The sequence below is a fragment of the Bombina bombina genome, chromosome 6, assembly GCF_027579735.1.
Source record: "Bombina bombina isolate aBomBom1 chromosome 6, aBomBom1.pri, whole genome shotgun sequence".
In the NCBI taxonomy this organism is placed as follows: domain Eukaryota; kingdom Metazoa; phylum Chordata; class Amphibia; order Anura; family Bombinatoridae; genus Bombina; species Bombina bombina.
This window is the reverse complement of record NC_069504.1, coordinates 718,008,238-718,031,448: the sequence shown is the minus strand read 5'-3', so window position 1 is coordinate 718,031,448 and position 23,211 is coordinate 718,008,238. Positions and strand designations below refer to the sequence as shown.

The following is a 23,211-nucleotide window of genomic DNA, read 5'->3' as shown; positions in this document are numbered from 1 at the left end:
AAGCTCAGGGTCTTTGGTCTTGGGAAGAATCTCTTCTCCCGATAAATATTCTGGAACTGAGAGCGATATTCAATGCTCTCAAGGCTTGGCCTCAGCTAGCAAAGGCCAAATTCATACGGTTTCAATCAGACAACATGACGACTGTTGCGTATATCAACCATCAGGGGGGAACAAGGAGTTCCCTGGCGATGGAAGAAGTGACCAAAATAATTCAATGGGCGGAGACTCACTCCTGCCACTTGTCTGCAATCCACATCCCAGGAGTGGAAAATTGGGAAGCGGATTTTCTGAGTCGTCAGACATTTCATCCGGGGGAGTGGGAACTCCATCCGGAAATCTTTGCCCAAATAATTCAATTGTGGGGCATTCCAGACATGGATCTGATGGCGTCTCGTCAGAACTTCAAGGTTCCTTGCTACGGGTCCAGATCCAGGGATCCCAAGGCGACTCTAGTGGATGCACTAGTAGCACCTTGGAGCTTCAACCTAGCTTATGTGTTCCCACCGTTTCCTCTCATTCCCAGGCTGGTAGCCAGGATCAAACAGGAGAGGGTATCGGTGATCTTGATAGCTCCTGCGTGGCCACGCAGGACTTGGTATGCAGATCTGGTGAATATGTCATCGGCTCCACCATGGAAGCTACCTTTGAGACAGGACCTTCTTGTTCAAGGTCCGTTCGAACATCCGAATCTGGCCTCACTCCAACTGACTGCTTGGAGATTGAACGCTTGATTTTATCAAAGCGAGGGTTCTCAGATTCTGTCATTGATACTCTTGTTCAGGCCAGAAAGCCTGTAACTAGAAAAATCTACCATAAAATATGGAAAAAATATATCTGTTGGTGTGAATCTAAAGGATTCCCATGGAACAAGATAAAAATTCCTAAGATTCTATCCTTTCTTCAAGAAGGTTTGGAGAAAGGATTATCTGCAAGTTCTTTGAAGGGACAGATTTCTGCTTTATCTGTTTTACTTCACAAAAAGCTGGCGGCTGTGCCAGATGTTCAAGCTTTTGTTCAGGCTCTGGTTAGAATCAAGCCTGTTTACAAACCTTTGACTCCTCCTTGGAGTCTCAATTTAGTTCTTTCAGTTCTTCAGGGGGTTCCGTTTGAACCCCTACATTCCGTTGATATCAAGTTATTATCTTAGAAAGTTGTTTCTAACAAAAATATTAACCAGGAGATAGTCGTGCCTTCTTTGTGTCCGAATCCAGTTTCAAAGAAGGAACGTTTGTTGCACAATTTGGATGTAGTTCGTGCTCTAAAATTCTATTTAGAGGCTACAAAGGATTTCAGACAAACATCTTCCTTGTTTGTTGTTTATTCTGGTAAAAGGAGAGGTCAAAAAGCAACTTCTACCTCTCTCTCTTTTTGGCTTAAAAGCATCATCAGATTGGCTTATGAGACTGCCGGACGGCAGCCTCCTGAAAGAATCACAGCTCATTCCACTAGGGCCGTGGCTTCCACATGGGCCTTCAAGAACGAGGCTTCTGTTGATCAGATATGTAAGGCAGCGACTTGGTCTTCACTGCACACTTTTACCAAATTTTACAAATTTGATACTTTTGCTTCTTCTGAGGCTATTTTTGGGAGAAAGGTTTTGCAAGCCGTGGTGCCTTCCATCTAGGTGACCTGATTTGCTCCCTCCCATCATCCGTGTCCTAAAGCTTTGGTATTGGTTCCCACAAGTAAGGATGACGCCGTGGACCGGACACACCTATGTTGGAGAAAACAGAATTTATGTTTACCTGATAAATTACTTTCTCCAACGGTGTGTCCGGTCCACGGCCCGCCCTGGTTTTTTAATCATGTCTGATGATTTATTTTCTCTAACTACAGTCACCACGGTATCATATGATTTCTCCTATGCAAATATTCCTCCTTTACGTCGGTCGAATGACTGGGGAAGGCGGAGCCTAGGAGGGATCATGTGACCAGCTTTGCTGGGCTCTTTGCCATTTCCTGTTGGGGAAGAGAATATCCCACAAGTAAGGATGACGCCGTGGACCGGACACACCATTGGAGAAAGTAATTTATCAGGTAAACATAAATTCTGTTTTTGGGTTTTCTAATAGATTCAGTGTCCATGACCTTGTCTCTAACAGAAAAGAGACGTCTGAAGTTGGTTTAAGCCTGTCGAAACCTTCAGTCTCAATCATTCCCTTCTGTAGCTTTATGCATGGAAATTCTAGGTCTCATGACTGCTGCATTGGACGCGATCCCCTTTGCTCGTTTTCACATGCAACCTCTTCAGCTTTGTATGCTGAACCAATGGTGCAGGGATTTTACAAAGATATCACAATTAATATCCTTAAATCCCAATGTACGACACTCTCTGACGTGGTGGATAGATCACCATCGTTTAGTTCAAGGGGCTTCTTTTGTTCGTCCAACCTGGACTGTGATCTCAACAGATGCGAGTCTTTCAGGTTGGGGAGCTGTATGGGGATCTCTGACAGCGCAGGGGGTTTGGGAATCTCAGGAGGCGAGATTACCAATCAACATTTTGGAACTCTGTGCGATTTTCAGAGCTCTTCAGTTCTGGCCTCTTCTGAAGAGAGAATCGTTTATTTGTTTTCAGACAGACAATGTCACAACCGTGGCATATGTCAATCATCAGGGTGGGACTCACAGTCCTCAGGCTATGAAAGAAGTATCTCGGATACTTGTATGGGCGGAATCCAGCTCCTGTCTAATCTCTGCGGTTCACATCCCAGGTGTAGACAATTGGGAAGCGGATTATCTCAGTCGCCAGACGTTACATCCGGGCAAATGGTCCCTTCACCCAGAGGTATTTCTTCAGATTGTTCAAATCTGGGGACTTCCAGAAATAGATCTGATGGCCTCTCATCTAAACAAGAAACTTATTATTATTTTTCAGCGGAATTGGCTGTCTTTATTTTATCCCCATCCACAGTTCCACTTGGGTATTTATTATCCCATATGTCACTAGCTCATGGACTCCTGCTAATTACATGAAAGAAAACATAATTTATGTAAGAACTTACCTGATAAATTCATTTCTTTCATATTAGCAAGAGTCCATGAGACCCACCCCTTTTTTGTGGTGGTTATGATTTTTTTGTATAAAGCACAATTATTCCAATTCCTTATTTTTGATGCTTTCGCTCCTTTTTTTATCACCCCACTTCTTGGCTATTCGTTAAACTGAATTGTGGGTGTGGTGAGGGGTGTATTTATAGGCATTTTGAGGTTTGGGAAACTTCACCCCTCCTGGTAGGAATGTATATCCCATACGTCACTAGCTCATGGACTCTTGCTAATATGAAAGAAATGAATTTATCAGGTAAGTTCTTACATAAATTATGTTTTTGTTCGAGGGTTATTATATAGATTATCCATGAATAAGCGTATCATGACCGCTGTACATTGATAAATGCCGACAGCATACGCTGTCAGCATTTATCATTGCATCAGCATATCTTGTGAACTGCTGGTGCAATGCCGCTCCCTGCAGATTCGCGACCAATTGACCACTAGCAGGGGGTATCAATCAACCTGATCGTATTTGATCAGGTTGATTTCTGTCCGCCGCCTCAGAGCAGGCGGACAGGTTATGGAGCAGTGGTCTTTAGACCGCTGCTTCACAAATTCTGTTCCCAGGAGCCTGATAATTCGTCCCCAAAGGCTTTTTCGGCGTCAATTGATATGATTGCTAAATATAAAACAAAAAACTTAAATCACAAACAAAAATAATAATACACATTAATGTGATATAAAAGGATAGCGTGAGAGCGATCCTCAATTCCTCAAAAGAAAAAGAAAAAAAGTACAAATAGTGTGATATTGTTTACACAGACTTAATATTAGTATATACGGGTCAAATGACTACTCACATAAAGCTCAGGTGAAACTGCAGTCCTGAGAACAAAGCTTGTCAGGATCAGCTATCCCGATGCATGTGCTTTTTTAGGATCTCTGAAGAAAGAGACACCATAAAAATAATGTGATATTGTATAACATCAACTCAGATGCTGAAAACATTTAGAATATTACTCACACTTTATGGGAACTGATCTAAGCTCCATTTAGAATGCAGACCTTTATTTGGCTGTCAGGTGAAGCCACACTGAATGATTCGGGAACCGCTTCCAAAAAAATGATCTGACAGCCAAAGATTATAGGGCCGATTTATCAAGCTCTGTATGGAGTTTGATGCCCCTTGTTTCTGGCGAGCCTTCAGGCTTGCCGGAAACAGAAGTTATGAAGCAGCGGTCTAAAGACCGCTGTTCCATAACTTGTCCGCCTGCTCTGAGGGTTGATCGGGTTGATTGACACCCCCTGCTAGTTGGCCGCGAATCTGCAGGGGCGGCATTGGACCAGCAGTTCACAAGAACTGCTGGTGCAATGATAAATGCTGACAGCGTATGCAATGATAAATGCTGACAGCGCATTTATCGATGTGCAGCAGACATGATACGCTACATTGTATCATGTCCGCTCGCACTATAATAAATATACCCCCAGGTCGGCATTCTAAATGGAGCTTACCATTAGCTCCCATAAAGTGTGAGTAATATTCCAAATGTTTTCAGCATCTGAGTTGATGTTATACAATATCACACTATTTTTATGTTTTCTCTTGCTTCTGAGATCCTAAAGAAGCACACAAACCGGGATAGCTGATCCTGACAGCTTTGTTCTCAGGACTGCAGTTTTACCTGTGCTGATGATAGCTCAGGCTTATGTGAGTAGTCATTTGACACGTATAAACTAATATTAAGTCTGCGTAAACAATATCACACTATTTGTACTTTTTTTCTTTTTCTTCTGATATGATTGCTAAGTCTGGGAGATTAGCTTCTTTCTGTTTAGGATGTCCCTCTAAAGAGTTAAAGTAATCGATGGTTAAAAAGAATTCTCTAATTTTGGCAGCAGAGTTTCATTTATGCATGAAGCCTGCCTGGTCTTTATGAATAATATTAGGTAACACTCACTTAGATTATGAGTTTTGCATTATGGTTTTAACGCTAAAAAATTGCCATTTCAGCGCAAAAACCGTAACACATTACGAGTCTTGTCGGTATATCGCAAGCATTTTAGCCTGTAACGCAACGTCAATCCCGCACTCAAAAAAATGACATTTTTGCGTGGGATTTCTATAGCGCCGGTATTACAGGTTGTGCGGTGAGGCTAAAATGCTTGCATTCCAGCCTATACCGACACGATCCGTTTCGCTATCTGAGACTCATAACTAAAATGTTACAAAGTACACTAACACCCATAAACTACCTATTAACCCCTATTCCACCGCTCCCGACATCGCCGCCACTAATAAAAGTAATAGGGGTTAATATCTTTATTATAGTGTCAGCGATGTTGGGGTGTGGGGAAATAGGGGTTAATAACTTTATTATAGTGGCAGCGATGTCGGGGAGCGGCGGAATAGGGGTTAATAACTTTTATTAGTGGCAGTGATGTCGGGAGCGGCAGATTAGGGGTTAATAACTTTATTTCGGTGTTTAGACTTGGGGTTTATGTCAGGGTGTTAGGTTTAAACGTAACTTTTTTTCCCCATAGACATCAATAGGGTTGCGTTACTGCGATCGCCATTCGGCGCTTCAGGTGTTAGTTTTTTTTCTAACAGCTTCTCCCCATTGATGTCTATTGGAAAAGCGTGCACAAGCACATATTCTCAGCCCTTGGATTTTGTGAGGTATGGAGCATATCGCACGCACAATGCAGATTTTTAGAAACTTGTAATGGCAGCATTATGGAGGGAGAAATAACGTTTCGCACCCTCTATAGCGCAAAACTTGTAATCTAGGCGACAGTTGTAGTCATTTTGCAAGGATGGAAGTAAGCATTTTATAGTCAGAATTGAGAAGTGCTATAGGTCTATAGGATTCTTTTTTATGGCCTCCTTCCCCTGTTTCAAGATTAGAGTAGTCAAAGAGGCAGTGAAATTAGGGGAGTATAGGTTTGTTCTCGTTATATAAATAATTAAAGAGTTTATCCAAATAATATGGCGCAATATTCTGAGATAGAATTCTATAGAACTCATTCGGTAATGCGTCTGGCCCTGGTAATTTATCTAAAGATAAATCTTGAATAGCTTTTTTGATTTCAGTCTCGGTGATAGAAGAATTCATAATAGTAGTTAGTTCATCTCTATGTAGCAGATTAGATTCTTTAGCAGAGTATATATCATTATAATATGTGTAAAAACTTGTAACACCTCTTCTGAGGTTGTAGCAAGTATTTTCTTCACTTTGTAGTAGTTCAATTATAGGAGATCTATTGATATTTTTAACCAGGGCAGCTAATAATTTCCCGGATTTGTTTCCATGTTTGTATAATTTAGCCTGTATTTTTAATTCATGCTGCGTGACCTTATGAATTAAGAAAGTATCCCTTTCTTTTTAGCTCTAGTATATATGACCCTGCTCTCTGCAGACCTTTCTTGTAGGTATCGATTATACAAGTTAGCAAAAAAAATTAAAACTTCTTGTTCTCTTTTTCTGTACCTTTTTTGCATGCTTATAGTATAAGCTATGATTTCACCTCTGAGCACAGCCTTAGCAGTTTCCCAAAATATATCTGGTTTATCTACATAGTCTCGGTTAAAATTTAAGAATTCATAAAATTTAATCTTAAGAAAATTTTTACACATAATTTTTTTTTTAGTACATAAAAATCGCGTAGGTGTAGCGCTGCGGGTAGAAGAATTGGAGCATGGTCTGAAAGGCAAATAGAATGTATACCGTCTTTAATTTGTAGGTTGGCTGTTTTATCATCTACTAGAAACAAATAAATTCTGGCGATCTTTTTATGTGCTTTAGACAGGCACATATATTCTCTTATATCATGATTCTGTGTTCTCCATATGTCCCTAACTGCTAAATTTTAAAAGATCTTTTGGAACATTTTGGTTTCTAGACCGTCTCTTTTGGTTTTAGTAAAAGTAACTTTTTTCCTGTGTCTGTCTAGGGGGTATTGAGGAGCCATATTAAAATCTCCTCCAATTATAAGATGTCCCTCCATGCATTGCATTATCCTCAACTGAACAGCATCCCAAAAATCTGGACACTAATAGTTTGGGTCATAAATATTGCAAAATGTGTAAATAAAATTACCTATTTTTAATTTCAAAAGAAGGTAACTGCCTTCCGGGTCAGTATGTTCATATAAAATCTGATAACTAATCTTCTTTCCTATTAAAATTGCCACCCCCCACTTCCTGCGAACACTTGTGGGTCAATTTATTAAAGTCTGGCGGACATGATACGCTGTAGCGTATCATGTCTGCCAGACATCGCTAAATGCGGACAGCATACGCTGTCCATATTCAGCATTGCACAAGCAGTTCTAGTGAACTGCTTGTGCAATACCACCCCCTGCAGATTCGCGGCCAATCAGCCTGATCGTATAGGATCGGGCGGTTTGCTGTACGCAGCCTCAGAGATGGCGTATGCGTTAAGGAGCAGTGGTCTATAGATCGCTGCTTCTTAACTCATGTTTCCTGCGAGCATCAAAGGCTCACGCAGAAACATGGTGAATTAGCCCAATTCGGCCAATAATAAATCGACCCCTTGGGGTGGTGATTACCTCTTCTATCCAAGAAGACTTGAATTGAGCAACTTCTGCTAAATCTAGATGGATTTCTTGTAAAAAAGCTATGTCAGTGGTTAACTTTTTAAGGTGTGCAACGATTGCTTTCCATTTAATGGGGGATGCAATGCCCCCTATATTCCAATAAACTATATTCATGATATTCCCATTATTCATAACCATTCACCTAGTATATAGACAAGAGAGAAAAAACAAAAAAAAACACACCCCAAAACAATAAAAATAAACAGAAAAGAGGGGATGCCCCCCTTAAAAGTCCCAAGGAAGCACCATTCATAGAAACATACAGAAATATACCTAATTCTCTGTTATCTTATGCTGTCTCTTTGTCTGCCAAGTATTTTTTACCATCTTTAGCATTATCAAAAAAATAAATTTGGTCATTAGTTGTGATTTTTAATCTAGCTGGATAAACTATAGTGGCTTGAGTTCCCTGTTTAATAAGTTTAGTACAAATAGGGGATGTTTCATATTAAAAATCCTGAAAAAGCAAGATCCTCACACCTCCTAGCAAGATTGGTTGGTTTCTCCAAAAATATTACATCAGGGTGACTTTGTCTTGAAAATGTAAGAGTTTGGCGATAATTGGTCTAGCTCTGGGTTCTGTTGCTCTTTACTGATAATCTCCCAATCCTATGTGCACGTTTTACTATAATGGGGGAGTGTGAAGAGGAAATACATAAAAACTGCACTAATGTCACTGAAATAAATTCTACCAGGTCCTTATATTGTTTGTTCTCAGGGAGCCCAACTATCCTGATGTTGTTCCTTCTGGAACAATTCTCTAGGTCTTCTATTTTGAGCTGCATTTTTGAAAGAGTGGAGCTATTGACTTCTAGCTTAGACCTAAGTAACTCATTAGAGTCCTATAGATCTGATATTCTATGTTCTGCTTCTTGAAGTCTATTAGAAAATTGTCTAACTTCATTAGTTAACACTAATATATCCTGTTTAATTTCTGATTTGAAAATGTCAAATTTAGGTGTCAATGCACCTGCAATACTAGTATATATATACCTATACCTGGAAATCATTCCTATAGATATATAGGTATAGATAGGTATTTCAAGTGAACAGTATCAGATATACAGTATATATAGTAATATATATTTAATCATAAAAAGTACATTATTTTCTATGTGAAGAACTGAACATAGGAATGTAAAATATGCGTTTTGCGCATAGGGTTTTACAATTTAGATTTAAAGGGACAGTATACTTGAACATTTTTTTTAAATACTTTTTATTTAGGTTTAGTTAGTGGCATAAAAACAATAAATTGCAGCAAAACTCAATCTACAATACAATATTTTGTTAGCAAAACATGGTTTACAAGGATCAATTCAAGAATGAAAAGAAGAATTTAGTGGGGTAGGAAGGGGCGCTGAACCGCAATCTGGAAATGTATATAACTAAGACCTTTGCATTAATTAATATTTAGTTGGGGTAGAGAATACCAATATTAAATCTTATATGAGGTGTGATGGTAAAATAAAATAAAATAAAATAATATAATATAATAATCTTCTATCTTTTAGTTGGGGTAGAGAATACCAATAATATGAGGTTCAAGGTGTGATGATAAAATAAATTAGTATAATAATCTTCTATCTTTGCAGTGATAATACAATGTGTGCTGCGTAGAAAGCTACTTAGTGAAAGTGTTAATGAAAGTGTTAATCTTTTAGTTAGGGTAGAGAATACCAATAATATAAGGTTCAGGTGTGATGATAAAAATAAAATAAAATATTGGAGCCACAAAAGTACACAAAAGGCCTGGGTCCACATAGACAACCAAATCTTCAACAAAGGTAACACAGCCACCATGGCCTGAATAGAACCACGCCATAGACCCATAATACTGAGGCATTATCCAATCGCTCGGGAAACACTACGAGAGTGGGATAGAGTAACCTCCACCTCTGGCAGCATCTCCTCCCGATACTCACCACTTGTCCCAATTAGGGAGCACCCCGCGATTCCCTTGGCGCATGCTAAAGCTGCTAGTAGAAACCCCTACAGCCTATGAGACGGGGTCCTGCATTTTTCACTAGAAGGGGGCGATATAGCCTCATTGTCATCCTTACAGCAATGGGATACAAAGCTTTTTTCTTCATGGTTCTCACGCTCACAAATCAAACACTTCATTACCACACACAAGCATAAAAGTGAAATGAATAGAGCACTCACTCCTTTTGAGCTCTTGTGTACACAGCAGGTCCCTCCCAGGCATACTATATCGCTCTTATACAAACTTCTACTAGTGAACAGTGAAGACACACTCCCAACCTACGCCCGGGCATGGGATAGGGAGGTGGGTACTGATACCTCTCCCCCTATGTGGAGGAGGGCGTTCCAGACGGCGACTAAGGCATCATCTTCTGCCAATATTCAAGAAATGCATTTCCAACTCTTGAGCAGATGGTACCTTACCCCCGCCGGACTACACAGAACCAACCCGGCGATCACAAACTTATGCTGGAGGGGATGCGGTCGGGAGGGAACAATGTATCAAATCTGGTGGACATGTCCAGCTATCACAGCTTTTTGGAAGGCTGTATTTGCAGCAATTTCAGAGATAATAGAACTTGACATAACCCCACAGATGCAAATTTTGCTGTTTCTAGGTGTCCCAAAAATTCAAAACAAAGTCACAAGATCCCTCTTTTTGATGATGATCAATGGAGCTAAAAAACGTATCCCTATCCGCTGGAAATCAGCGATACCTCCAACACTGGGAGATTGGCGTACCCAAATGGAGGATCTACTCACCCTAGAGAGATACCATTTCATGAAAACAGACACATTGGAAATATACTATCTTTTGTTGGAGACATGGGATAGGTATAAACACTCAAAGACATACAACACCCATGCTCAGACAGGGGACATTCCAGCAAACAGTGACTATACCAACAGCGCATCTCCCCCACATAGACTTTAATAAGGGGACGTCATCCTTGAACACCGACTGTGACAGCACATACCCGACCCAGACCGCTCACTACATACTTAGACTCTTGTGTTATAATGCATAAGGTAATTACATCCTCCCTACCATTCCCAACTGCCTCTTTCCTCGCCCCTTTTTTCCCTAGTGCGGGCTCCCCCACCTCCCCCGTTCCCATACCCCCCCTTCCCCCCCCCCATTCTTCTTCTCGTTCTTTCTCTCTTCCTATCTCTACACATAAGCATAGGTTTCAGAGGCCTGGGACTCTACATACTTAGGAGCCCCTTTTCAGAAAGGATCTTTTTCTTCCATGCAACTCTCTCGTTGAACGGACAACCTTTTAGGTCTTGATATACCTCATAATGCTGAGCAAATGTTAACGTACTTATTGTATATTTGTGTTTAGCCCTCTGATTTAACAGATTAAGCGTAATCGCTAGTAAAACACAAAGGAGTGTTGATATTTTATTTTTATTATTTTTTTCTTTCTTCTTTCATTCTTCCTCTCAGCATTTATCATAAATAATATCTATTATGTTACAACGGTTATCACATATTGTAAAATTACCGATTGCATGGATTGATGATGTATTATTGAAAAAAACTATAAATTAAAAAAAGAAAAATAAAAAAAAAAATAGTATAATAATCTTCTATCTTTTAAGTGATAATATAATGTGTGCTGAGTAGAAAGCTACTTAGTAAAAGTGTTAATAAAAGTTAAAACATGCTAATTTCTCCTTGTTTATGTAGGGCAAAAGATTATATTCAATCGTGAGAGTAAATAGGTGTGAAATTAGTGTTAGAGCAGTATATGTTTAAAGTGACTCTATGTCACCAGGTAGATCTTCTGTGTATATAGTATACGTGCGGTGGGGATGATAATTGTTGTAGTGAAAGTTGGGGTGCATAAAAATAAATTTTACTATGCGCTTATAATCTCTTTTTATGTATACACTGAAAATGATCGATATACTGTTAACATGTAAATATTTATAGTCATTGCTTTCATGGTAGTTTCATTTAACATGTGGCTCCTTTGTTATGATCCTACTATGTGTTTAACAAAAATAATTTATTTTTATTTTTTTAACGTGATTATAATCTCTTTAATTGTATGCACTGAACAAGATTGTTATATTGTTAACATGTAATCATATATAGTTATTGCCTTCATGGTAGTTTCATTTAACATGTGGCTCCTGTGTTATGATCCTACCATGAGTTTAACAAAAATTGAATTTTTGAATAAGTTTTGAATAAGACCGTTATACTGTTAACATGTAATCATATATAGTCATTGCCTCCATGGTAGTTTCATTTAATAGGTGGCTCCTTTGTTATGATCCTACCATGTGTTTAACACAAACATCTTTTTCTATTGTGTGTATACATTGAATAAGATCGCTATATTGTTAACATGTAATCATATATAGTTATTGCCTCCATGGTAGTTTCATTTTTGTGGCTCCTTTGATATGATCCTACTATGTGTTTAACTTAAATTGCATTTTTGTATTCACTACTATCTAGACATCTTTTTAGCAGCCAAATTTTGAGAATATGTATATATACCCTCAGTCTGCTATGCATTACTCTTAGCCTGCCATTAATTTGCTCACTTTTTATTCATATTTATATATTTATTGAATCCATTGCTCAGCTTTAATTAATAAGAATATAGCTGTTCATAGTTGTTTAATACATATTTTTTCATTCATGGTTTGTCCAGATCTGTTTCAAAGTTTATACATACATAGTTTAGTCAGCCAAATAGTATTAAGGTTTAACTGTTTTTGCAACCGTACTCATTGGCTACACTATTATTCTGGCTATATGTATGCATATGTAAAAAATTTTTACACCTGCTTCTGTTTCTGCTGTTTTTAACCACTCCCAAAGGGAGGTACTCCTGTGCATAAAAAGGTGCTCAGGTGTGATTAATTGTACATCTAGGATTACGGCTATCCACGCCAAAACCGGTCAGATGTGTTTTTGCAGGTTTTATGTATAAGTCTTACTGACTTGAATAAAGGCTACGTTTTATTATTTTTTCACTGGAACTTTTATTAATCATTTGGATCCTACCTTTTATGTGCTGGGTTCTTTTTTTCTTGTTTCATAAAAATAAATATAGTTAAATATAGTTGGGAGTAAATTAGTAATGGGAAATAGGGATTCCTCACAAGTTTTAAATTTTAGGTAGAAAATATGGATCCTGATTTAAAAATGAAAAAAGGGGATAGTAAGCAGATTAATGTAATAATGTTAATTTATTAAGTGAGTTCATACTAAGAAATAAAAATTCCTTACAGACATTAGTAGCAGTTAAAATATTAAACAACAGTAATGTTCTAAAAAATTAGATTTTAAAAACTTAATAACACCGGTGTTATAAATGCATTAAAAACTACAATTCTAATTGAAAAGACTCCAATAGCTACTAATATGTTAGAAGATGGACATACAATAAAGTGAAAACTAGTAGAGGCATAGGTTGATACAGTAACAATAAACCACTGCAGATTGATAAGAGTAGTTGGCTTTCATACACCAGTATGAACCAATAGTAAAAACAATGATAAGCCTTTTCTGTATTGATAGTCTGTAACAGGTGTTTCAAAGTGGCGTGTGTCTTATTAAACACAGTGTTGCAAGCTTTAATTAAAGGGCTTTTCCTAGTAGGTGTTTACCCACAGTCTTTCCTTTTTTGTGGTTCCTTTAAAAGTTCCCAATTAGAGATGTCACACAGTACCTTTATGTATAAAAAACTCTCCTCTGTATATTCTTACTTTTCTTGTCAGCGTTTTAATATATCAGCTGTCCGGTTCGGCAATAGAGTCACGTGGGTTCTTTGTGACTAATCAAAGGGTCTTCTTGTTTAAATTAAGTGTGCGCACTCATTCCTTTAAATATTTTTCAGTATGTGGCTCCTCTCGCTGTACAATAACTAACAGGGATTTCTTATTTCAAACCTCCTGTTAGAGACAACGGTCCTGGGTGCCAAGTTTGTCTGTAGCTGTAGGGCGGATCCCACCCAGGACCGTTGTCTCCTGTATCTATTATGTATCAATTTACTAAATTCTCTCCCACATAAACTGTTGAACTTCTGAAAAGTATTTGTTAAATTGAATATTACATTCGAAAATTAGAATATTCAATCTAATTATGAACATTTGAAAATGAAAGAAACATTTGAAAATTGGAAAAAACATTAGTCTAACAAATTTTAAGCGGTTTTCATCCTTATCAACATCTGTTCGTCCAAAACAAATGTCAAAGAGTTGTACTTTTAGCACATTCACCCATCCCAAGCAGGCATACCATTTATTTCCTGAAATAAAAAATGAAATTAAATGAAGAGAATAATATTGCTTATAACTTAGTTATGGTGATATGTATTTTGTAAAATAAGTAGGATTTGTGTTAAATTCACTTTTTATTTCTTTTTCTTCTTTTCAGAGAAAGTATGGGTATTTCGGAAGCCTTTGATAATTTCTTTTTGTTTTCTGACAATCTCATATGTAATCATCTTAGCACTCTTCATAACTGTCTTCTACAAAGGTAAACTCACTTTTTAAATTCATTTTATGTTAATACAATATATAGATTTGAATTGCTCTTTTTTATCTTTGTGTGATCAGATTTTGCATAGGCCTCTATTTATCAAAGGTCTTGCGGACCTGATCCGACAGTGCGGATCAGGTCCGCAAGACCTCGCTGAATGCGGAGAGCAATACGCTCTCCGTATTCAGCATTGCACCAGCAGCTCACAAGAGCTGCTGGTGCAACGCCGCCCCCTGCAGACTCGCAGCCAATCGGCCGCCAGCAGGGAGGTGTCAATCAACCCGATCATACTCGATCGGGTTGAATTGTTGTGATTCCTGTCCGCCTGCTCAAAGCAGGCGGACAGGGTTATGGAGCAGCAGTCTTTGTGACCGCTGCTTCATAACTGCCCCATAGTGTTTAAAAAGCAATCTCTAGATCAGGGATGCCAAATATTGGAGAGATAAATATTTTTTATGAAATTTGTTACTGTGATCAATGTTAGTTTGCATATATTGTAGTCCAATCACTCCAATTGCATTTTACTAAATGCAAAAAAGCTCAAATATTGAAGGAGACAGATATAGGGTGAGCCGTAGAAGAGGGCTTATTCTCATATGAAAACGCATTACAAAAAAGACAGGACCATTCAAAGAACACAAAAAAACTAATAGAATTTTTTTTTATAAAACATGAGACAGAAACGTTAAGAAAAGAATAAACGGGATAAAAATAAGGCGTCAAAATAATGGGGGTATCTACATTGTCCAAATATGTGGACTGTTTTTTGAAACTTTCAATACCTATCTCTATAATAATGTTTTAGGGACAACCCACATACTATTGATACTACTGCTGTGATATTTAACAGAAGAACTATTATTGTTAGGAGCCTTAGATGTGTCAGCACTTTACACTAGAATTATACTTCATCAAAAAGCAATCAACTAATGGCTTAAAAACCGTCTAAAAACATTGGCACTGCGAGAATACCATCATGCATGAGAAAATAGCAGATTTAAAGATAAGCTAATATATGAAAGCAAATAGCAGCTACCCTCAAGGGTGATTTAAAAAATAAATCAATTAGAGTTGTTTTATATTTAAATATTTTAAAAATTAGACCTTGTTTCTCAATCAAATTTTTTTTTAAAAATGTATCCCATTAAACTGTGATATTAGAAAAATCATATAGAAATACTGCACTATTTTGAAAGAGAAACAGTTTCTTAGAACACAATATTGAATAGACCATATATCATTTTCAAAAAGAATAACAATTTAAATCATAGTACCTAGCAATACTAGCAATTTAAGGGAAACTAAGTGTCGTGAGTGAGCTTGTCTCAGGTGAAGTAATAAGAGGTCCAGACCAGTGGGTCAATTTATCAAGCTCGTACGGAGCTTGATGCCCCGTGTTTGGCTTGCTGGAAACAAAAGCTATGAAGCAGCGGTCTAAAGACCTCTGCTCCATAACCTGTCCACCTGATTGTAGGATACAATCGGGTTGATTGACACCCCCTGCTAGCGGCCATCATGTCCGCTCGCACAATCATAAATATGCCCCCAGATATTTATCAAACAAGGGCTCACCTCATGAGAGGTAATCTTTATTTCACTGTTGCCACAGTGTCCCAGCGCAAAACACAGCAACGCAAGACTAATACATTTACATATACATACATTTTTATACCCTTAGAGTTCCTCACAAAGCAAAGAGCTAATTGGCTGATAAAAATTGGCTAATAAATCTCACGTGATTACGTGGTTGCTAATAAAATAAAACAGGTTATGTTAAAACTAAGCAGATATGATTTCTTGGAATTTGTACAGAGGGTTATTGGCTAACTGAGTTGAAAAGATAATACTGAACAGAAAGGCCTTGGGTTTTAATATGTTTAGATGACAATATACAGGTAGCCCTCAGTTTACGCCGGGGTTAGGTTCCAGAAGGAATGGTTGTAAATAGAAACCATTGTAGATTGAAACCCAGTTTATAATGTAAGTCAATGGGAAAGTGAGGGAGTTAGGTTCCAGGCCCCTCTCAAAATTGTCATAAGTAACACCTTATACATTATTTTTAAAGCTTTGAAATGAAGACTTTAAATGCTAAACAGCATTGTAAACCTAATAAAATAGATTGTATCATCATCAAAGTAAGTTTAATGAACAAAAACATTTGCTAAACCGCACCTAATAAAATTATCACAGAGACTGTATCATCATCATCAATCTAAGTTTAATGAACAAAAACAAAATAATTACACAACAGACTGTATCATCATCAAACTAAGTTTAATGAACAAAAACGTTTTTTTACTTGCCTTTTCCTGCAAACAGTTCTCTGAGTCTGCAGCTAAGGGAAGTAGCTGCTAGATCTTGTTCCTTAAAAACGGCTCAATTGCTCAGGTCTGGTTATACACTGATTCATTTCAGCCTGCCTGTGTTTAATCACACAACAGACTGTATCATCATCAAACTAAGTTTAATGAACAAAAACGTTTTTTTACTTGCTTTTTTCTGCAAACAGTTCTCTGCATTGAGTCTGCAGCTAAGGGCTGCTAGATCGTGTTCCTTTGAAAGCTGATCCATTGATCACGTCTGGCTTGCTTGGCTTTGCATGTCTTTGCTGCAATACAAGCAGACAGCTCCACCTACTGGCTATTTTAATGTGTTTCAATGCTTTCAATAGCAGTCAATGCTTTTCAATAGCAGTCACATGACTGGAAAAAAAGGGCGTTATTCTGAAACGGCGCAAATTGAACCGTCGTAAACCGAGGGCCACATGTATATACAAGGCTAAAACTAATATATACAGATACATACTTATTAGGTTAGACGTGAATTTCTGGAAAAATACAGAAGTAATAAGATGTAAGTAAGGGTAAGAATATATCTGCAGTTTCAGAGAAAAGCAAAGAAAAAAAGAAAGGTTTAGTTGGAGAAGTGAATATAAATAAGCAACTCATTACATTCTCCCCTTTGTTCGCAAACGTCAAAGTGCCGCGATCACAAAAAGTCAATGCGACTCATGGCGGTTTGACAATCACAATCACAATACTATTAGTACATGGGTGCTCCCTTCCAAGATGGTTCACATGACTATAAGAGGGTAAGTAAAATCAAGGTAGGAGTGAAGTTGTTAGGTAGTAGATGATTCCGCTATTCCCGGATGCTAAGTGCTGTCCGGTGGAGTAGGCAACTACTTAAACATTTATATATATATATATATATATATATATATATATATATATATATATATATATATATATATATATATACATACACAGTATATGTGCAGTGTGTGGTATGGCATAGTGCAAAAAAATCCCCTCCCAAATTCATTAACAACAATTAACAATCCCCAACATTCTTGCAGAGTTGATCATGAATAGTGGGTTGTCAGGAAGTATCATAGCATGGTTGGGAGGTGAATGAATTCTGCACCTGTGATGGAGATATAGAGAGGGTAAGTATAAGGTAATGCAATATGAAAAAAAAATAAAACTACACAGAAAGACAATGAAGATATTGGAACCACCAGGGAGGGAAAAGGAGTGGGGTATGGGCATACAGGCTACGAAGGGGGTGGCCATCAAGGTAGATGATGGTCCGTGGTGTGTCCGTGGCCGGTTTCCCAATCTAGGAAAGTTCTAGACTATCCTAGGGATGTAGCGCAGCCTGCATAGGGATAAGAAGGGAAAATATAGGGCACAGCTGGTGGTTGGCCAATTGTAAGGTCAAGAGGTCAGAAGAGACATAGAGGAGGAGAGATATAGGTGAACTCAGAAGAAATTAGGGTCAAGACAAGTCTCAACATGGTGGGGAGATTCAAGACGGAAAGAGGGAAACCTAATCTACCCATTGTCCTGAAAAGGGCATGTGTTTGGGCATTGCCCTTAAAAAGGCATTCAGCTCTTTTGCTGCCCATCAAAAAAAAAAAAATGGCTATTATAAAAAATAAAAAACCCACCCCAAAAAGAAAAAAAAAAAATAACACAAAATAACAAACAAATTATCCAAAATAATAACAATTATTCCTATTCTAATACCCATTTTAAAAAAAAAACACCCCAAACTAAAAGAAACCTATTCTATGCCTTGTAGGGCATTGCCATAAAGAAATCAGCTCTTTTTCTAAACAAAAATACAAAGACCCAGTAACATTACAAACCCCCACACCCACAAAATTTAAAAAAACTATCTAAAAAACCTAATCTACCCATTGCCCTGGGCATTGCCCTTAAAAGGCATTTAGCTCTTTTAAGAAATGCCCCACCCCTAATCTAAAAATACTCACAGTTGCTGAAGTCCCGCTTGAAGGATCTTTATCCTGGCGACTCTATCTTCATCCAGACGGCTCCATCTTCATCCATCTCTGGACCGGCATCTTCTTCATCCCTGCGGAGGCGGAGCGGTCGATGGTCCAGACGAAGGTCCAAGACAGAGGTCCGCGCGAAGGTCCAAGACGGAGGTCCAAGCGAAGGTCCAAGGCGGAGGTCCATCAATCCGATGTGGAGGTCCTCTGCATGCGATTGTCCACCACACACTGAGGATTGAACTACAAGGTACCCCTTTTTTTCTTCTTAAACGGGAAGAGTCTACAGCTGCATTCATTACTTTTGGGAATTAAGAACCTGGCCACCAGGAGGAAGCAATGACCCCAGCCAAAGGTTTAAATACCTCCCCCACTTCCCTCATCCCCCAGTCATTCTTTGCCTTTCGTCACAGGAGGTTGGCAGAGAAGTGTCAGAAATTTTTTATATAGTCTCTTATGGAGGGTAGTACTCTTCAAAATGGGTCTGGAGTTTTAAGTAATCCTGTCAGCCTCTTAGTGAGAGCATGGATGAATGTTAGAGTCTGGAAATGCAGGGAGAGTCTTTCTGCGAAACCATCCCGACTCATATTAACAGCTCCTTAGCAATCAGTGTTGACGAATTTCGTTGCCTGCTTTCTTCTCTCAAGTCCATGACAGAAGCGATGCTACTATCTGTCACACTTGAAGGGCCGTGTTCCTGTTCCATGGCGTTGATTCCAGTAAGATTGTTTCATTTTACTTTGATGATGTGAATAAAGTAATGTAAACGAAGAGTCAGGGTCTCAGTGGGACTCCTTTATCTTTATAAGGAATCAAGGGTTAATATCTCCTGAGGTTATTGAACAGGGGGACTTTAATCATGTTTGTTATGTGAGTCTGTCTGCTAATGTGTTGTGTTACTTGGGGTCGTGGCTAGATCGGAACATAACAGGCTTTTTTTGTCAGGCTGCGCAGCTCTTGTAGGCTTTGGCGCACTTTTCTATGGCCTGCACGGTGCACCATTGTGATGAGGCGTGACACGCTTCTGTTCTCCGTCATGTGGCGACGGAGAAACTCTATTTCGCTAGCTGTCTGGGTCTCAGGAGGTGGCGAGTGTCCCAGCCATTCGGGGTGTAAGGTGCCAATTTTTATTTTTCTGTCCATAATTTCTAAATACCAAGTTATGGAGGATTTTTTGGAGAATGATGTCTCTGATTCAGTTTTTACTTCTTGTGAAGAGTATGAAATGACCCGGGTAATCTATGCCCATCAGTTATGTTCCGAATGCCGCTCTAGAGTGCTCTCTTCTCCCACTGCAGGGAACTTAGAGTCCGCCGAGCCATCCGCCCCTGGGATCCCATATTCCGTGCGGCGCATCCCTAGAACCTTTTTTGGCTATGCAAGCAGGTGTCCCTAATGCCGTTACCCCTTCTCTGAAAGGCGACTTGTTTCCTCCAGAGGTTACGGCGCGATTCCGCATGGCCATATCTATGGCCCTGGCGCATTTACATCTTCCAGAGGAGGTGTTGCTAAGATACTGTCCGTGTTATGCTAACCGGGGCTCGTCAGGTGTGGGATTGCCTGAGTCAGATCAGCCATCTGGGGAAGTGTTTTCCTCTGAAGCTACAGGGGCCCAACCCTCGGGTTGGGGTCGTCAGTTGCCCCGACAGAGGTAAGTCTTGCTTTTTGTTTTAGACTGGCGCGCCTTCGTGTCCTACTATGTCATGTTTTTCTCTGTTGGGAAATATTTCTTCTCTGGAATTCGATACTAGCGACTTTGTGGTCGCTTGGCACTTCCACGGAAGTCGCATGTTAAGGTGTTATGTCTTTAGATCCTTTTAGCGAGTCCTTGTAGGGTCTCAAATTTTATGTGGCCTGGTTTAGTTTGGAGTGCCCTATGTAGCAGGCTGGTCCTGATAGAGCACTATTTCTGTTCCTTATGGTCTATATCATCCACGTGGTGCCGGTGTATCTGGCTGACCTGGCCGGGTGGTGAGTTGCTCACTCAGTTGATTAGTTAATTACTCTTGGTGTCTCTTCTGATCGAATAACGCCTTGCTTTTGCTAGGCTAGTTCTCGTGAAGAAAACCCTCTTTGAGTCTCCATTAATTTTTTGAGGCTCTGCCTATGCAGGGCTAAACATGGTAGAGGAAGCTTTCGTTCCCAAACGTCAGGCTGGTTCTCGTTCTGCCTTTGGGTGGGGCATCAGGGGATTGTACTCAGTCCTCACTGTCCTGTTCCCTGTGGGCGGGGATACAGAGCGTATTCTGCCAGGGATCGACCTGGACGATTTTCCTCGCCTTCTTTTGGAGTTTCTCCTCTTTGAATCTGTTGTACTTGATGACGGTATCTCTTCCTTTGGGTTGAGGTTAATTGGCCTTAATGTCACCTTCCTTGGGATTGGCTTCGGTTCATCTGTTTCTGGAAGTGAAATCCTTTTGATTATTCTACTTCCTGTATCTAGTCTGCCCCCATATTTTCGGGAGCTTTACAGATTAGGTTGTCTCCCCTTTTTTACTGTGTCGCCCCTGCCTAGGCATTTTTGGGTTTTCTCCCACCAGGGGTTAGGATACATGTTCCTTCACAATCCTTGAGCTGCAGGGGTGTCAGGGAAGTGGATCCTGAGGATGTTGGAGATTTTTGTTAGCTTCTCTAGCCAGTTTCTAAGGGAAAATGGCATTGTGGTTAGCTCCAACGCACCTGTGGTTAGCTCCACTGCACTTTGGACTTAGTGAAAGTTCTCCCTAGAGCCTTAGGGCCTTCCAGAGTGGCTGTGAGGCTCCCCCATTGCCTATAACCCTTTTGGTGGGAGTTGTATGGCGCTGTGGGTGTCCTAAGCTCTCTGTGTATGTGAAATTTCGTAAGAGTTCAGTGTCCAGGGTGTCTTGGATACGACTGTGGTTGCATCGACTGTGGTGCAAAGTCTACTCCGGATGGGGTAACCTAGTGGTTCCTCAGGGGTTACTAAATTTTTTCGGGTTCCCAGGTTCGTTTGTCCTGTCTTTGACTGGAATTTTGAGGGTCTGTATCCAGATTCCTTAGGACTGGTTCGGGATGGCCCAGTTTCCTAGTTCTGGGACGTCTTCTGTTCCTACAGGCGTATTTTTTCTCTCTTGCAGAGAGATTTAGACTTCTTACTGGGCCGGTCTTAGTGGCCGGATAATTTTCCTTTGGTATTTGATCTTTTGAGCTTGTTTACAGCTTTACGCCCAACCCTGCTGTAGGAACCTAATGATTAGCCTAGCTGTTTAGCGAGCAGAAGGTTTGCAGTTTGAAGCCAACTGCAGCTTGATTGTGTGCTAGCTAGAAGTTTTGGCTTTGCTTTCCCTCCCTTTTGGGGTGAATTTGACATTTCATAGTATCCGCTTGGGCTTGGAGGTATTTTTTAATACTGTGTTTTGGGGGTTTTTGCCTTGCGTGTGGGATGTCATTGTGACGGGATGGATTTCAGTGCCATGCCTTTACTGTAGTTCCAGTAGAGGTTCTCCTTTTGGGAGTACCTTTCGTCTTCAGGAAGGGAGCTGTGTCTGGGTTTTGAAACCCAAGCTCTTGGGGGGGCTAATTCCCTCCCTTTTTCCTTCCTGTAGGTCCTGCTGATTAGGAGTAATTTTACTTCCCTAAGTCTTTCAGACATTATCAGTAACAGTCCGTTGCCGAAGCGAGAGTTAGGGATCTGTCTAAACTGTTGATCTTAGCCGCGTATCATAGTTATGGTGAGCCTTCCTCAAGTTTTCTCTACCAGTGTCTGGGTTCTGTTCTTTCCTTTCATGCCCCTTTTCAGGAAGGTGCTGTCCTGCACGTTCGGAGTTCTTCTGAAGAAGAAGGTCCTGTGTGGTAGGATGGTGACCTGTGGTCGCTAAGCCCTTCTTTGTAGCAGGACGCCTATGGCTTAAAGGAGCATATTCAGGTATCTAATACTGGGGAGGTTTTCAGCGGCTCCCGGGGATGATTTGTCTTTGGTTGCTCTATTCTGGGTGCAAGTGAGCGCTCTGCGTAGGGAAGGGATTCTTCCTTTTCCCTTTAAAGTTCTCAGGACATTACTTGGTCCTTTGTTTTATGTAGATGTGGATTTACAAGTCCTCTCTTTGCTTGCTGGGTTGGCAGGGTCTTTTCATAAGTGCCCTGTTCATTCTGGTTCTCACTCTTGGAGTTACCTTTTCTTTGGTCCTAGTCCCTTTGGGTTCTGAGGGTCCTTTCGGACTAATTTTTCTTCCCAACTGTGGGAATGTGGATGCTTCCCCTTTCTTCTGATCGGGGTGAATTTCCTCAGACGCATTTGGCTCGGTCAAGTCTAATATTCTGAGTGGTATCTAGCAAGGGCCTTGCTGGTTTTAACTATTGGGCAGTTATCTCTGCCTTTTTCTTTTTTTGCCCTTTAGCTTCTAGTGAAGCAGTGTTTCCTGTCGGGTGTTTTTGGGTGTTTTAGGCTGTGGTGCCCTCAGAAGGGGCCACCTTTCGTACCCACCTGTTTTGCATTTAGTGTCCTCTATAGCTTGGGTATTGTTTTCCCAAAAGTAATGAATGCAGCTGTGGACTCTTCCTGTTTAAGAAGAAAAACTTACATTTTGCTTATCTGATAATTTTCTTTTCTTCTGATGGGAAGAGTCCACAGCTCCCCACCCGTGTTTTATCATAAGGGGCGGCCGTATTTTTTGTTTCTTCTGGCACCTTTTTCACCTACTGTTCCTTGTTCCCTTGGCAGAATGACTGGGGGATGAGGCAAGTGGGGGAAGTATTTAAGCCTTTGGCTGGGGTGTCCGCCTTCTCCTGGTGGCCAGGTTCTTAATTCCCAAAAGTAATGAATGCAGCTGTGGACTCTTCCCATCAG

At 39.9% G+C, this 23,211-nt stretch overlaps 1 protein-coding gene across 4 annotated transcripts in view; it reads left to right on the top strand.

The window, feature by feature from the left end:
* LOC128662231 (CD209 antigen-like protein C) overlaps window positions 1–23,211 on the top strand; it is a 295,491-nt gene that overhangs the window by 44,245 nt on the left and 228,035 nt on the right. For all 4 annotated transcript variants that reach the window (XM_053716052.1, XM_053716051.1, XM_053716050.1 and 1 more), the window contains exon 2: window positions 14,003–14,104. In XM_053716052.1, coding sequence (XP_053572027.1) covers window positions 14,003–14,104 — 102 coding nt within the window. The remainder of the gene's footprint in view (window positions 1–14,002; window positions 14,105–23,211) is intronic.